Here is a 13030-nt window from a genome sequence, read left to right as displayed (position 1 = left end):
ACGTTATTGAAATAAACACCGATAAATATTTGTGTCCCTTTATTGCAAATAAAGTAAATACAACGCGGTGCTATATAAATGTTGTTGATATTTTTATCGATTTTATGTCATGCATTTGATGGATTTTTTAAAAAAAAATAGTAGTACTTACTCTGGTAATTGGCCGGTATCCTGGTATCCTGGTATCCTGGTATCCTGGTTCTTTTGGGCTGACTATGTGGAGATGTGTATTATAGTACCTATTGGTTATTAGTAATAACCAATAACTTATTACTTATTGTACAAGAAGTATTAGGACGGTCCACCGTGATATCATATTGCATAGGTATAGACAAATAGATAGGTAACCCATACATTGAAGTAGTGTTGCTTGGACACTCCCTTCCATCAAGCCCGTCCAGTTTTGTATAAAAATCATCAACCATATTACTCATCGTATAGTTAATACAGATTGTATATATTTTCTTTTAATAATAATAATAAAAAAAAAAAAAAAAAAATTAAAAAGGTAACCCATACAGAAATTCGAAATAATAATAACCATCACCGATGTAGGTTAATAATGTTATTTATTTTATAAATTGTCTTCAAAACATTACAAAAAGTAAACTAAACAACACACACACACGGGGCAGCAACACAAGTTTATCAACACTAAACAATATATCGTTATAGAATATTTAATATAATATTATTATACAACGTGTTTACAGTCAAACCGTTATTGAATAAATTTCCTAACGAAAACAGTCATACCTGAATATCGTATCTACATTCGTACAAAAGTATATTATAAGGGGGTACACATAGGTTGATAATATTATTATTTAGTTGGCTATAAGGACTCAAGTCGTCAGTATGATATTCCATACGAAACATGACTTTTTGAGATTTTTTAAAACACTTTATAATGTGTACCGTGTCATAATATTATAATAATATGTGCAGAGTACATGGGTACAACTACCTACAATGATTTAAAGTTTAAACTATACAAATACAATGTTTATTATATTATTAATTTGTCGACTAATCGACTTTTTGCGACACACGTCGCGTGTAAGTATACATAATAATATATTATTCTCTACATATTAAGTCAATAATAGGTGCCGCATACTACATAATATAAACCTACTATACACTATACCAGTAGTTCTCAACCTTTTTTGATTCATGTCACCTTTAGCCACTAGAATCAAACATCGCGTCACCCTAACTGTGTAATTTAAAAAAAAAAAAAAACCTAACATCAAAATAATAAACAATCTTAGCTGTATATATTAAAATTATTCTTTTATTAAAAAAAAAAATACAGTACAGAAAAAAATTAAAGTTAAAAAAAATTGTATTATTATTATTATAATTTTACTATTATCGAAAAATTTATTTTTTAAATTTTTTCTTTTCTTGTTAAAATTCTGCGTCACACCTAAGCTAGGTCCACGTCACCCTAAGGTGACATGTCACCCCGGTTGAGAACTACTGCACTATACAGTACTCGTTGTATTATATACGTATACGAGGCTGGGCGTTAACGAGTTAAAAAGTTAAATTACTTTTAACCAAGTCACATAAAAAGTTTGAAGTTTTTTTTGAAAGTATCTACGTTAAAAAGTCAAAATTTATTCCATGATATGCAGTTACTAAACTACGGTTGATCAATAATAATTGTAATATAGTCACGTTAAGTTAACTGTTCTCATAATACGAAGACCGAACGAAATATATTTTATGGTTTGTTTGATTTTATTATTTTCTAAAATGTAGACTGTCGATGTGTTGAATTCATCACTTCTGGATTTAAATAGAGTTCGAAATAACTTATGTAAATACACGTTAACATGACTTTCTATAGAAAATGATATTCTCACCCAAACATATATTATTTTCGAAAATTTCTATAATTATAACACTACCGTTTACCAAATAAGTGTTAACTCGCAGTTCGGAGTTTATACTTTTATTGAGACATTGGGGCCATTATTGCATACACAATTAACCTAAATAATTAATAATCCTTGCAAGTACAGTATGTAATCACTGGATGGCTTTTCTTTCTGTCATTTTCCTGTTAATATTACTCGTATACGTATTATTTTTATTTATGGGTGTATAGGTACATTAATGAAATTTACTATTAATTACTTATTACTAGAATTGTGATTTGCCATAGATTTTAGATATTCAGTTTAATTGAGATGTTGATAAGTATAACTAACTGATTTTTCTGACTAAGTTATCTGTATTTATTTTTTCTGTTTACGTTGTAAAATGGATACGTTAGAAATTAAGGAAAGTAACTTCATTTACATTTATCTGACGCGCACGTTAGTTATATTGACTTGACACGACTTAAAAAATAGTCAACTCGCCCAGCCTTGTATGATACTTATATGATATATAAACGGCATACAATTACCTATAAACTTACATATCTTATATCTATGCACGTGGATCAAAAACGGAAAATCGGTTTCATATTATAATATCATCTCATCAACGATGGCGAAAACCCACCAAAGATCTGGCGCGTTTGTCAAAATAATAATGATAATAACGAAATTATCATCGTCGAAAACGCGACGGGCGGCGGCGATGGTTTGCGGTCGGGTCTCCGACGGTGGATCATCGGCGGTCGAGACGTCGACGTCACTCGCTGCACCCGTCGCGCGATCTCTGGCGCAGTTGCATCGAAACGACGGACACGGAATCGCCTTCGTAGTAGTAGTCGTCGCCGTCGTCGTCGTCGTCGTCGTCTTCGCCGTCAAGGTAGTTGTAGTCGCGGTCTCCGGCAGCGGCCGTGCGTCAAGCCCGGTGCAGCGGCATCAGTTCCAAGTTCTGCTGCAGCGGCGTCATCAGCGACGGCTGCTGCAGCTGTTGCACCGGCGGCGGCGTGTGCGGCGGCGAGTGAGTGCGGTGCGCCGCGTACTCGACGCTGCAGTTGAGCTGCTGCTCCTGGAGCGGCGTCAGCGATCCCGGCCGGCACGCGACCACCGAGTCGACGGACGTGACGGTGGTCATCACGGAACCGCGGTGATGGTTGCTGCCACCGCCGCCGCTCTGTCCCACGTCGTCGTATCCGCCGCCCCCGCCGCCGCCGCAGTCGTCGCCCCCGCCGAAGCCGCCCCCGCCCCCGCCACCACCGCCGCCGTAGCCCCGCCGGTCTCGGTGCCGTTGCGCGTCGTTGCAGTGGGCCTTGCGGCGGCCGCACGGCACCGGGCCCGTTCCCTTGTACTCGTCCGCGCGACGGCTGCACACGCCGAACCGGCTGAGCAGCACGAACAGGTCACGGCGATACTGTTGTGTGAGCAGCGCGTACAGATACGGATTGGCGCACGAGTTTAGCGGGTAGAAGAACACCAACAGGATCTTGGTCTTGGGCACGTCGATGAGCGGGTAACCGGCGAGCGCGGTCAGCCCGAAGAACGCCACCGGCGCCCAGCACGCGAAGTCGGTAAACACCAGCAGGGCCATGCGCTTGGCCACCGTCATGTCGGACCTGGCCACCGACGCCACTGCCTCGCGGCCACCCCTGATCGACGAGTACATCTTTGCGTAGCACGCGCATATCACCACGAACGCGACGCCGTTGAACGTCAGCAAGGAGAACAGGTATACTTTGTCGGCGAACGACGAGTTGTCCATGGGCAAGCAAATGCTACAACGCAACAATAACCATACAATATTATAACACTATTATTGCTGTGGACGTGCACGGGGCTGAGGTGTTATTTGATCATAATATTTCGTATAACAGCACAGGCCGATGTGACGAGAATGGGTGATATTATGTTACAAGAATAAAGCGAACACGAACACTGGCTTTGTATAGTTAATAGTTTAAATTTGTGATAAAATTTAACAACTAGAAAAGAAAATATTGGCAGAGGAGAAGAGAACACGAAAAAAAAGAAATTGGTTCTCGCTGGGCGAGGGAGAAGTGCGTAAAACTAACAAGGGATAGCAATGCAGGAGATTCAATCTCATCTGCCAGGAGTTTTCTTAAAAAGTTTCAATTAGCGACTTGTCATCGAACTGAAATATTAGAAGATAGATTTAATGCTTTTCGGACAGGATGGCAGGTATAGGTATAGTCACGATATGAGCATTCAATTTTGAGGATATGTATTTATAATACAAGACAAAGGAATATACCTACGTTGTATTTTTTTCCATCATTCGAGTGTCACTAGAGGTGGACGGATCCTAAACGATAGATCCACATTCATTATGTGGGTGAACTTATGAACAAAAATAGTTTTTTATGAAGAACGTATAGTTTAAATTCAGAGCACATTCGTTGGATAAAATAAAATAATCTAATATATATCAATATTGTTATAAACATGATAAATTAAATTATTAATTATTACGTAAAAGCCAATAGTTAGCTGAATTTAGATTATATAAATTCGAATGTATATTGATTAGTACCCATTATAAAATAATAACACGATTACACAATATTATAATCCATAAAACAATTTTTAATTTGTTTATTTGTTTATTCGACGAATGAGTCAGTGCTCTGGACAGACAACAGTGTTTTTTTTTTAATTAGTGATAAATTGTCAACCAATCAGATTGCATTAGCTCTCTGTTCACTATCTTACTATACGCTTACAATAGGTATACTGTTTTGTGTGAGTGGGCACTACCTACGTTTAATTTAACATCATCGATACACATCATGCATTAATATTTTAATATAATATATTATTGACAAATTCAATGAACGCATATATTTATTGAAATGCATAATTGTATTACAGATGTGATCATAATGACCACCGGTCAATACGATCGGCCCGAAACTGAGTGGGGTGTAAAATTATTTGCATACTATATGGCTTATTATAGTATATTATGCGATATAGCTGCAGCAGTCGGTATATTATATACTAGTACCCACACTATCAAAATGTGGTATAAATCTCCAGCGAATAACTGCCCAGAGACGGAAAAATGTAAAATGCCAGAGGAAAAAAAATATACTACGGACACCCGGGTAAAAAGTTTAGTTTCGGTTATACCTGCAATACACTAAACCAGATGAGTTTCCCAAACCGTGGTCTGCCGCGGTGTCCGAAGGGCACAACTGACTAGCGCTCTTCCCAGTGGAATCGCGGCTCATGAGAAATTGATATTTTATTTTTTGTCAATTCTGGACTGAATCTTACAAAGACGCGAGTCACGATTTCCGGCTTGGACTGCAACTAAAGCCAAACACGTCAACCGTACGCAAAACCTGACCTCCGACTACAGTTGTCAATAATAAATAACCCGACATTTGCAAACATTAGCAATGTAATAGTTTTTTTTCTTTTGAAAATATTTTTCATAGGTACCTAATTCCTTATGATAAATTAAAAAAATGTATTGATTTTAGGTTGACCAGCGTACTATGCTTAGAATGATTATACAGGGTGTATCTTATGTCATTGTACGCTGGGTTTTTTTTAACGATTGTGGATCGATGACATAGAATTTCGTTAAAACGAAAAAGAACGTTTGTTTTAACAGGCAATTTTTTCGTAACAATTTCAAAATGTTTAAACACGCAAGTGTACCAATAGCAAAATCAACTTTATTTTTTCAAATGGGAACTATTATATTTTTTAATGGATTCCGGCAAAGCTTTTTTTCTGAAAATTTTGATAGCTAAATCATCAATTTTGGTTCGCTAGTTTTATTAACTATGGTCCTCTTAAAGTTGAGTAAAAATATGAATTAATACTTTTAATGTAAATAATTGATATAAGTTTAATTTACAAGAGCTAAATAATTTTTCTTATAACTACCCTTTTTTATACACTTAAGTAGTTTAATCGGTAATCTAATGACACTCTCTCTCTCTCAAAAAAGAAAACATAAACAAAATTTTTGGCAAACATAGTTCATTATTTTTTATTTTAACATACAATCATCAAAATCAGTATTATTATTTTAATTTGTTATTATAGGTAATCGTAATCTAATTACTTCACAGTTACTTTTCTTACAATATCATAAATTTGGATTCTTTATAAGGTGGCTAAAGTAATAATGGCAAATGGTATTCGAATGTTGACATTAATGTCTTAGGTATGAATGGATGTTAAAAAAACTGTGTAATGAAAAAAGTGCAATGTTTTGTGGTGCTCTTCTCGTAATGGAATAAACTTGAAATTTGAATCATATAGGTTCCCTATATTGGTAGGTAATCACATGCAAAGTATGAATTTAGGAGTTGAAATTCATAACCCCTTCATATTTTTTAGTTTTGGACATTTACATTTTATTTCGTACTTTTCCTATCATACTTTCTTACAATAGCATTAATTTGGATTCATTATTAGGTTGCTAAGGTAATACTTTATGGTATTTGGATTCTTGTTATAATAATATTGGAAACCTGTAAATAAATCAGATTAAAAGTATGCCTATAAGTTAGGCACAAACCTATATTGAGATTGACTATTCATCTAAATATCTTGCAAATAGGTTTATTTTAAATCACTATTATTAAATAATTCTTGAAGAATTTCAACTACTAAATTCATACTTTGCATGCGATACCTACCAATATAGGGAACTTATGGTTCAAATTTTCAAGTTATAAAAGTTAGTTATAAGAAAAAACTATTTAGCTCTTGTAAATTAAACCTATATCAATTATTTACATTAAAAGTATTAATGCATATATTACTAAACTTTAGAGGACCATAGTTAATAAACTAACGAACCAACATTGATGATTTTGGCTATCAAAATTTTCAGAAAAAAAGCTTTGCCGGAATCCATTAAAAATTACAGTAGTTACCATTAGAAAAAATAAAGTTGATTTTTGCTATTGGTACACCTGCGTGTTTAAACATTTTGAAATTATTATAAAAAAATTGCCTGTTAAAAACAAAAGAAACACGTCTTTTTTCGTTTTGACGAGATTCTATGTCATCGATCCATAATCGTTACAAAAACCCGCGTACAATGACATAAGACACACCCTGTATATTATACTGTATAAATTATTATGCTCAGTAAAATGATTTAAAACCGTATTATCAATGACAATAATATATTAATGTTAATTTATATCTATGCTTCTCGTGGTGTTCGTAGCAGCTGGGCACTGTGGGCGAACCTGGTTAAAAAAAAAGGCATCTCCGGAAAAAAGTTTGGGAACTGCTGCTGCACTGACCTACTATAAAGCTGTACAGTGATTTCGCCTTTGTAGACCACTGTGAGCCGTTCGCAAAGGTTCTCGTCTCGAGTTTCCGGTTTCAAAAACAATCAAGTAAAAAATACAAACTCATGTGTCTGGCGAAAAGCGGTGTTAGATTCGGTAAGCTAGGTAATATATGGTGCTCAGTGTGGGCGGGTACACATGCTCGCGGGGGTGTACGAAATAATAATAATATTATGCAAATTCGGACTTAATAATCACCGGGCGCTTTTATTCTTCGGTTGCATGCTACGCCGTCGCCGTTCACCTCGGCGTCACCCACCCCATAGCTAATATTATTATATTATTATATATTATATAATATATACGTCGCCGAGAGTCGCGGTTGGAGGTTTGTGAAAAATTAATTATGTTTGTTTAATTTCGAAATCGATTAAAAATTAACGGTGTGCCGAATCCCTATACAATCTACTATTATTTATTATTATAATAATATTATGTCCCCGGTAACTGGTGAGGCGGTGGTAATTAAAATTACAAAACGTTCAAAATTAATTTAATTTTCGTTGGTTAAGTATAGGGTATAAGCGCCGACTGAAAAAATAAATAGATATAAATTCAAAAAAATAATTACCAAAAACTATATTATAACCTTACGCGAGTCGTCGAAGAGCACACTTCGTTGTTTTAACCCGAATACGCCTCATAATAATATAATTAATAATGTACTTATAGTCATTCGATTGCGTCATATCGGTTGCTGAGGGATTTGACGTGCCTCGCAATCATCGTCACACTTATTCATGTCAACTGTCGAACAATGAAGTACGTAATTTTTTTTCGTTCTGGAAAACGTTCACTCAACAACGCGCGCCAAGCTAGTTAGAATAAATTAAAATCGACGTAAAAAAACGTTATCCGTTTTCTATTTTAAATGTTTAGCTATCGGTACTACGATATAATGGGACATAACAATCGCCTCAAAGTTATAAGAAACAAAAAAAGGACAATTTTATCGTCTATATATTAGTTTGCAAGGCTGGGCATTAACGAGTTAAAAAGTTAAAGTTAAGTTAAAAAGTTAATTTTATTTTAACTTTTTAACTTAACTAGTTACTTTTAGCTTTTTCATTAACTTAGCTGTTAACTTACTAAATTTCTTTATTAATTAACGTGAAATTAACGAGTTCATTTTGAATTTTAAGAAGTAAGTTAAGTTAATTTATTTTGTTTTTAATTTTATAATATTTCACTATTTCAGTCTATTTTGTTTTTATGTCAAAAAATATATATCGTAGATTGTTCAAAGTTAAAAATGTATATCATTCGAATCTAACTTATGTGGAAATACTGTATGAAGTATTAACACTATATCCTATAATTTAGTTTTGGTTGGAAAAAAATTAAGTCTGCTAGCGTTGTACCTATATACAAATTAACTTTTTTTTTAACTTAATAAAAAGTTAACAAAAAGTGTGTATTAACTTTTAACTTAACTGAGTTAACCTATAGTTAAATTAACTTTTAACTTTTAACTTTTTGTTATTGGTGTATATTAACTTAACTTAACTGAGTTAAAAAAAATCATTAACTTGCCCAGCCTTGTTAGTTTGGGGCGGTCCGTGTAGCGATGTGAAATTTCAAATTTGTCAATCCGCAATCGATCCGATGATACACCACGGTGGTTTCAAGATAAATGAATAACCTGTCCAACGTGTGCTGAAATTTTGTCGATATTTCTCGTTAAAAATATCGTCCGAGATGAAAACTATTAACAATATTTTAGCAGCCTACGGTCCGAGATATATTTTTTCCACGAGATTTTATTCGTCGTAAATCGAATCCCCCTCGTCTTGGATTTACGTTCATATTTGGCTTGTGGGTAGTAAAAAAAAAACACACATATGAAATATATGAAATACCACGTGGTATAAACCAGGTTGTGTGTATATTAGCAATTCTAATGGAATGGAATCGTTTGCTATTGTCAAAATAGGATTCTGTAGAAAATAAAAAACCATCATCTCAATGGCATGTAACGTATTCGTATAGGTATAAATTATATCGATGTAGGTATTATAATATTAAAATACTATGATTCTGATTGGAAAATCTAATATAGAATGCATTATGTTGGAAGGACGAACATTTTTTGGGATAATGGTCTAAAAATCTTAGTCTTATTTTTAATACAAAGAAGACTCTACTACTGAAATTTGTACGAGTATTGAGTATTTTAAACACAATTAATTTATAGTTGAAACGATTATATTCATATAAGTCTTGAAGGTATTTTGTAAAATGGTTCCCCTTTGTAAGTATAGGTGTGTAATAATATGAGAAAATATGTTTATAACAAATATTAATTGTTTGATTCTTAATATTTATTTTATTAAACAGTACATCTCGCATATTATATATTATAATAGTTATGTTGTAATGATTTTTATACTATATACCTATTGTTATTAATTGTAATTTATAAAAAACACTTTAACTTCAAAAAATTACAAACTCAATAGAATTAAACGATTTTTTTTAGTTCTTTCATTTATACTTTAAATTGGGGTCGAGGAATATTTTTTTGGGGACAAATGATGTATCCATTTATTTAAAATTTGGAATGCAATCTTGTAAAAAAATTTGATATTTTGAACCATACTAAACGTTTATCTATAGTTGCAACAGCGTGCCAGAGTATACAGTATAAATCATGATTGAATATGAAAAATAATATGAAAACAAACGAAAAGCTTCTATAGCAAAAATTTGGGATACAAGTACACTTTTGACGACTATTTATTTATTTTATTTTTTATTTATTTTTTTATTTATTCTTCAAGAAGATAATGGGCCCCTACTGAACATGTATTGGATTCGAAGTTATGATTTATTATTTATTTATAAGCTGAAATAAAGTTTTGATATATTTTTCAAGTCGTAACAAATATGAAACTAGGTAGTTGTTAATACTTGGGTGGTAAACCCAAATTCAACAACCCGTTTTTGAAATGATATAATTTTATCTATAAAAGAAAGTAAAATACAAATATTTTTTTTATGGTCTGTATTTTAGATTCGCTTCTGGAGCCTATTGATTTTATAATATAATTTTTTATTATTATTTTTTTGGAAAAATATTTTTACGATATTTAACTACATTAAAATGTTAACGTGTGGTTTCTGAAGAAATCAATTATAGGCAACTTATTATATAAAACAACAGAGTTGGAAGAAATTAATTTTAAATTTTAAATTCTTAGGGGTTTTTTTCACAACGTAAAATAAAATATAGTACAGGTTTTATAACTTGTAGATTAGATAGAACTTGTAGAACCACTTAATCAAACATTATATTTTTTTTCAACCATATTTGTATTTTTAATATCGTTTTATTGATCGTTTAATGACTTATTGCGTATTTGTTGTGTCGACATTTCATAATATTATATAATATTTATTTTTTCAACTGGATCAAAATTGCTGTTGTATATTAATATTTAAATGATTGTACTTCGATTGATTTTATTGAAAAATCATTATGAAAAGTTTTTAGGTTGGAGATAATTGGCAGTGCGTTCGAGTGCAATATTTTGGAAAGCTTGAATTCCACTTAAGTGTGATTTGTCACCGATCAATTAACAAATATAAATTTGATATATAAATGCTCTGTGTTTTTTAAACTATATAATTCCAATAAACCATAATTTTCTAATAAATTGCCAACATAATGACGTCTCTTTAAATATGGAAAATAGTCAAATTTGAAAAAACGGTCTTGCATCATACCCGTTGTTGGTCATTTGTATTCCTCATTAAAGAAAACATCTTTCGTGACTCTTATCATAAGGTATCCAGTATATATTTGTGAGGGCTCATTCCCTCCCAAGCCCCTGCGAAAAGTCGTCAATGGGCCTATGCGTCTGTCTACAATAATATAACTCACCTGGTCTTCGAGTAACCACTGGTGCCCATCAGCGGTAACGCACCCATGACCACCGAGAACAGCCAACCGACGGCCATTATGTTGACGGAGGCGCCGAGCTTGAGCCGACGGTTGAGGTGTATGGCGTAAGTGATAGTATACCAACGTTCGCCGGTGATGATCATCAGCGTGAACACGGACAGCATGCACGAAAAGACGGTCAGGAAACCGGCAACTTGGCAACCGATACCTGTACATTTGCAAAGCGGCGACCGGGGTTTAGGTTATAGTTTGTTATAATATCATAGTCCATAATATTGATAACGAGGATACATGTACCAGTAATATTACCGTTGCAAGTTCGCGACAGATTAACACTTGCATTTTAATCGTAGAGCAAGTGTGTAAGTACCGTCCTATACACTGACTTACGATCGTATTATAAACTATATAATGCATAACGTATCTGGTTCCGGAGTCGTTTGGACCACATACTACAATGTTCTATGTTATATTGTTTAATTAATTTCTATAAGTATTATTGCGTGTGCTGTATACAACCATTATAATTTAGGTACGCGCACGATGGTGTATATGATTGGAAATATAGTCATTATAGTTTCCATTCGAGATTTTACTCGTTTAATCGACGAGAAAAATATTACTATGTTTACCACCGCGCGCGTTGGTATATATTGTCTGGTCCGACTACGCCAAGTACGTGCCATAAATCTTGTTCCGTTTAATCTTCTACATTATTTGTTTATAATAAAATCAAAAAAAACAAGCTAGGAGTTCAAGCGAATACCAGTGAATCGAAGTTGACATTAATTAATTATTGTATATACACAATTTTTGTAAATTTACTTCGGCGTGTAGACAGCCCCCTTGCACCCCCCCCCCCCCCCCCCCACCACTTCTACGGCCTATGATTGCCTGCATTTACCTATACATGGTACATCAATACACTCATAATACTATTTACAATACATTAGTTCGACCGATATTTCTGTGGGTAGAAAAAAATCATAATGATCGTGAAATCATTACGCTTGTCCGAACCTTATACTAATTGTATACCTATCGACGAAATTAGTCGCAGACAGTTCAATTAGTAGTAGTCGCGTGTAACCCGACAGTCAGAATAATACTCATTATTTATCCCGAGCATGTTGCCCACAAGATATATTATAAATATTGATTAAAAACGAGCAAACGAAAATGTGTTTCCTGTTTTATGTCGGAATCACAAAGAACTGCTCGGTGAACTTTGATGGGGCTTTTTTTTTTTTTTGTCATAAAAAAGTCAATTACGAAAAATAATTAAATTTTGTTGTCGAACATCACACGGAATACTGCAGGTATATTGTATGACTGCACACTATTATATCTAAACAGTCAACTCGAACCAGTACATAATTAACTTATGTTAAACACTATAATTTTGAATTAAATTATAGAAAATCAAACAAATTGGAGATTCGTAACTATACTAGACGAAATACGTGTTAAATCTTTGAAACAAAAATAAGAATCCTATCGTATTGATAACATAAGTAGTTAATTAATAATTATTCTACCGAAATAGCTAATACCATAAAATATGCTAATCAGTAATGAGTATGAATAAATCACGGTGCCTACTTTACATAGGCTCATTGGTTATTACTTATAAAATATAGAAATTAAAACATATTATTGTACATTTGTATACATATAATTAGTAAAAAATTAATAATTCGCATAAATAGCTGTAGAAACATGAACGTGTTTTTTTTTTATATAGTTTGGAGTTTTTTTTCAATGTTCGATATTACTTTTATTGACGTATTAATTTGTGTGGTAGCAAAATATGAAGTTTATAATATTATAATAACCGGTTAATTGATTATAAGAGAACAATATTATCGCACAAATAATATTATAAGATGTGATTA

The 13030-nt window shown here is 33.4% G+C and overlaps 1 protein-coding gene across 1 annotated transcript in view; it reads right to left on the bottom strand.

Annotated features, from left to right (window-relative positions):
* Positions 1–552: 552 nt before the first annotated feature.
* The window catches only part of LOC132938940 (lutropin-choriogonadotropic hormone receptor-like), a 90845-nt gene continuing 78367 nt past the window's right edge, over positions 553–13030 (bottom strand). The window contains exons 15-16 of the mRNA XM_061005920.1: positions 11115–11343; positions 553–3661 (exon numbers count right to left, since the gene is read on the bottom strand). Of these exons, the coding sequence (XP_060861903.1) occupies positions 2809–3661; positions 11115–11343 (1082 nt within the window). The 3' untranslated portion in view covers positions 553–2808. The remainder of the gene's footprint in view (positions 3662–11114; positions 11344–13030) is intronic.

Source organism: Metopolophium dirhodum, chromosome 2 (assembly GCF_019925205.1).
Source record: "Metopolophium dirhodum isolate CAU chromosome 2, ASM1992520v1, whole genome shotgun sequence".
Taxonomy (NCBI): Eukaryota; Metazoa; Arthropoda; class Insecta; order Hemiptera; family Aphididae; genus Metopolophium; species Metopolophium dirhodum.
This window is presented reverse-complemented; position numbering and strand designations above follow the sequence as displayed.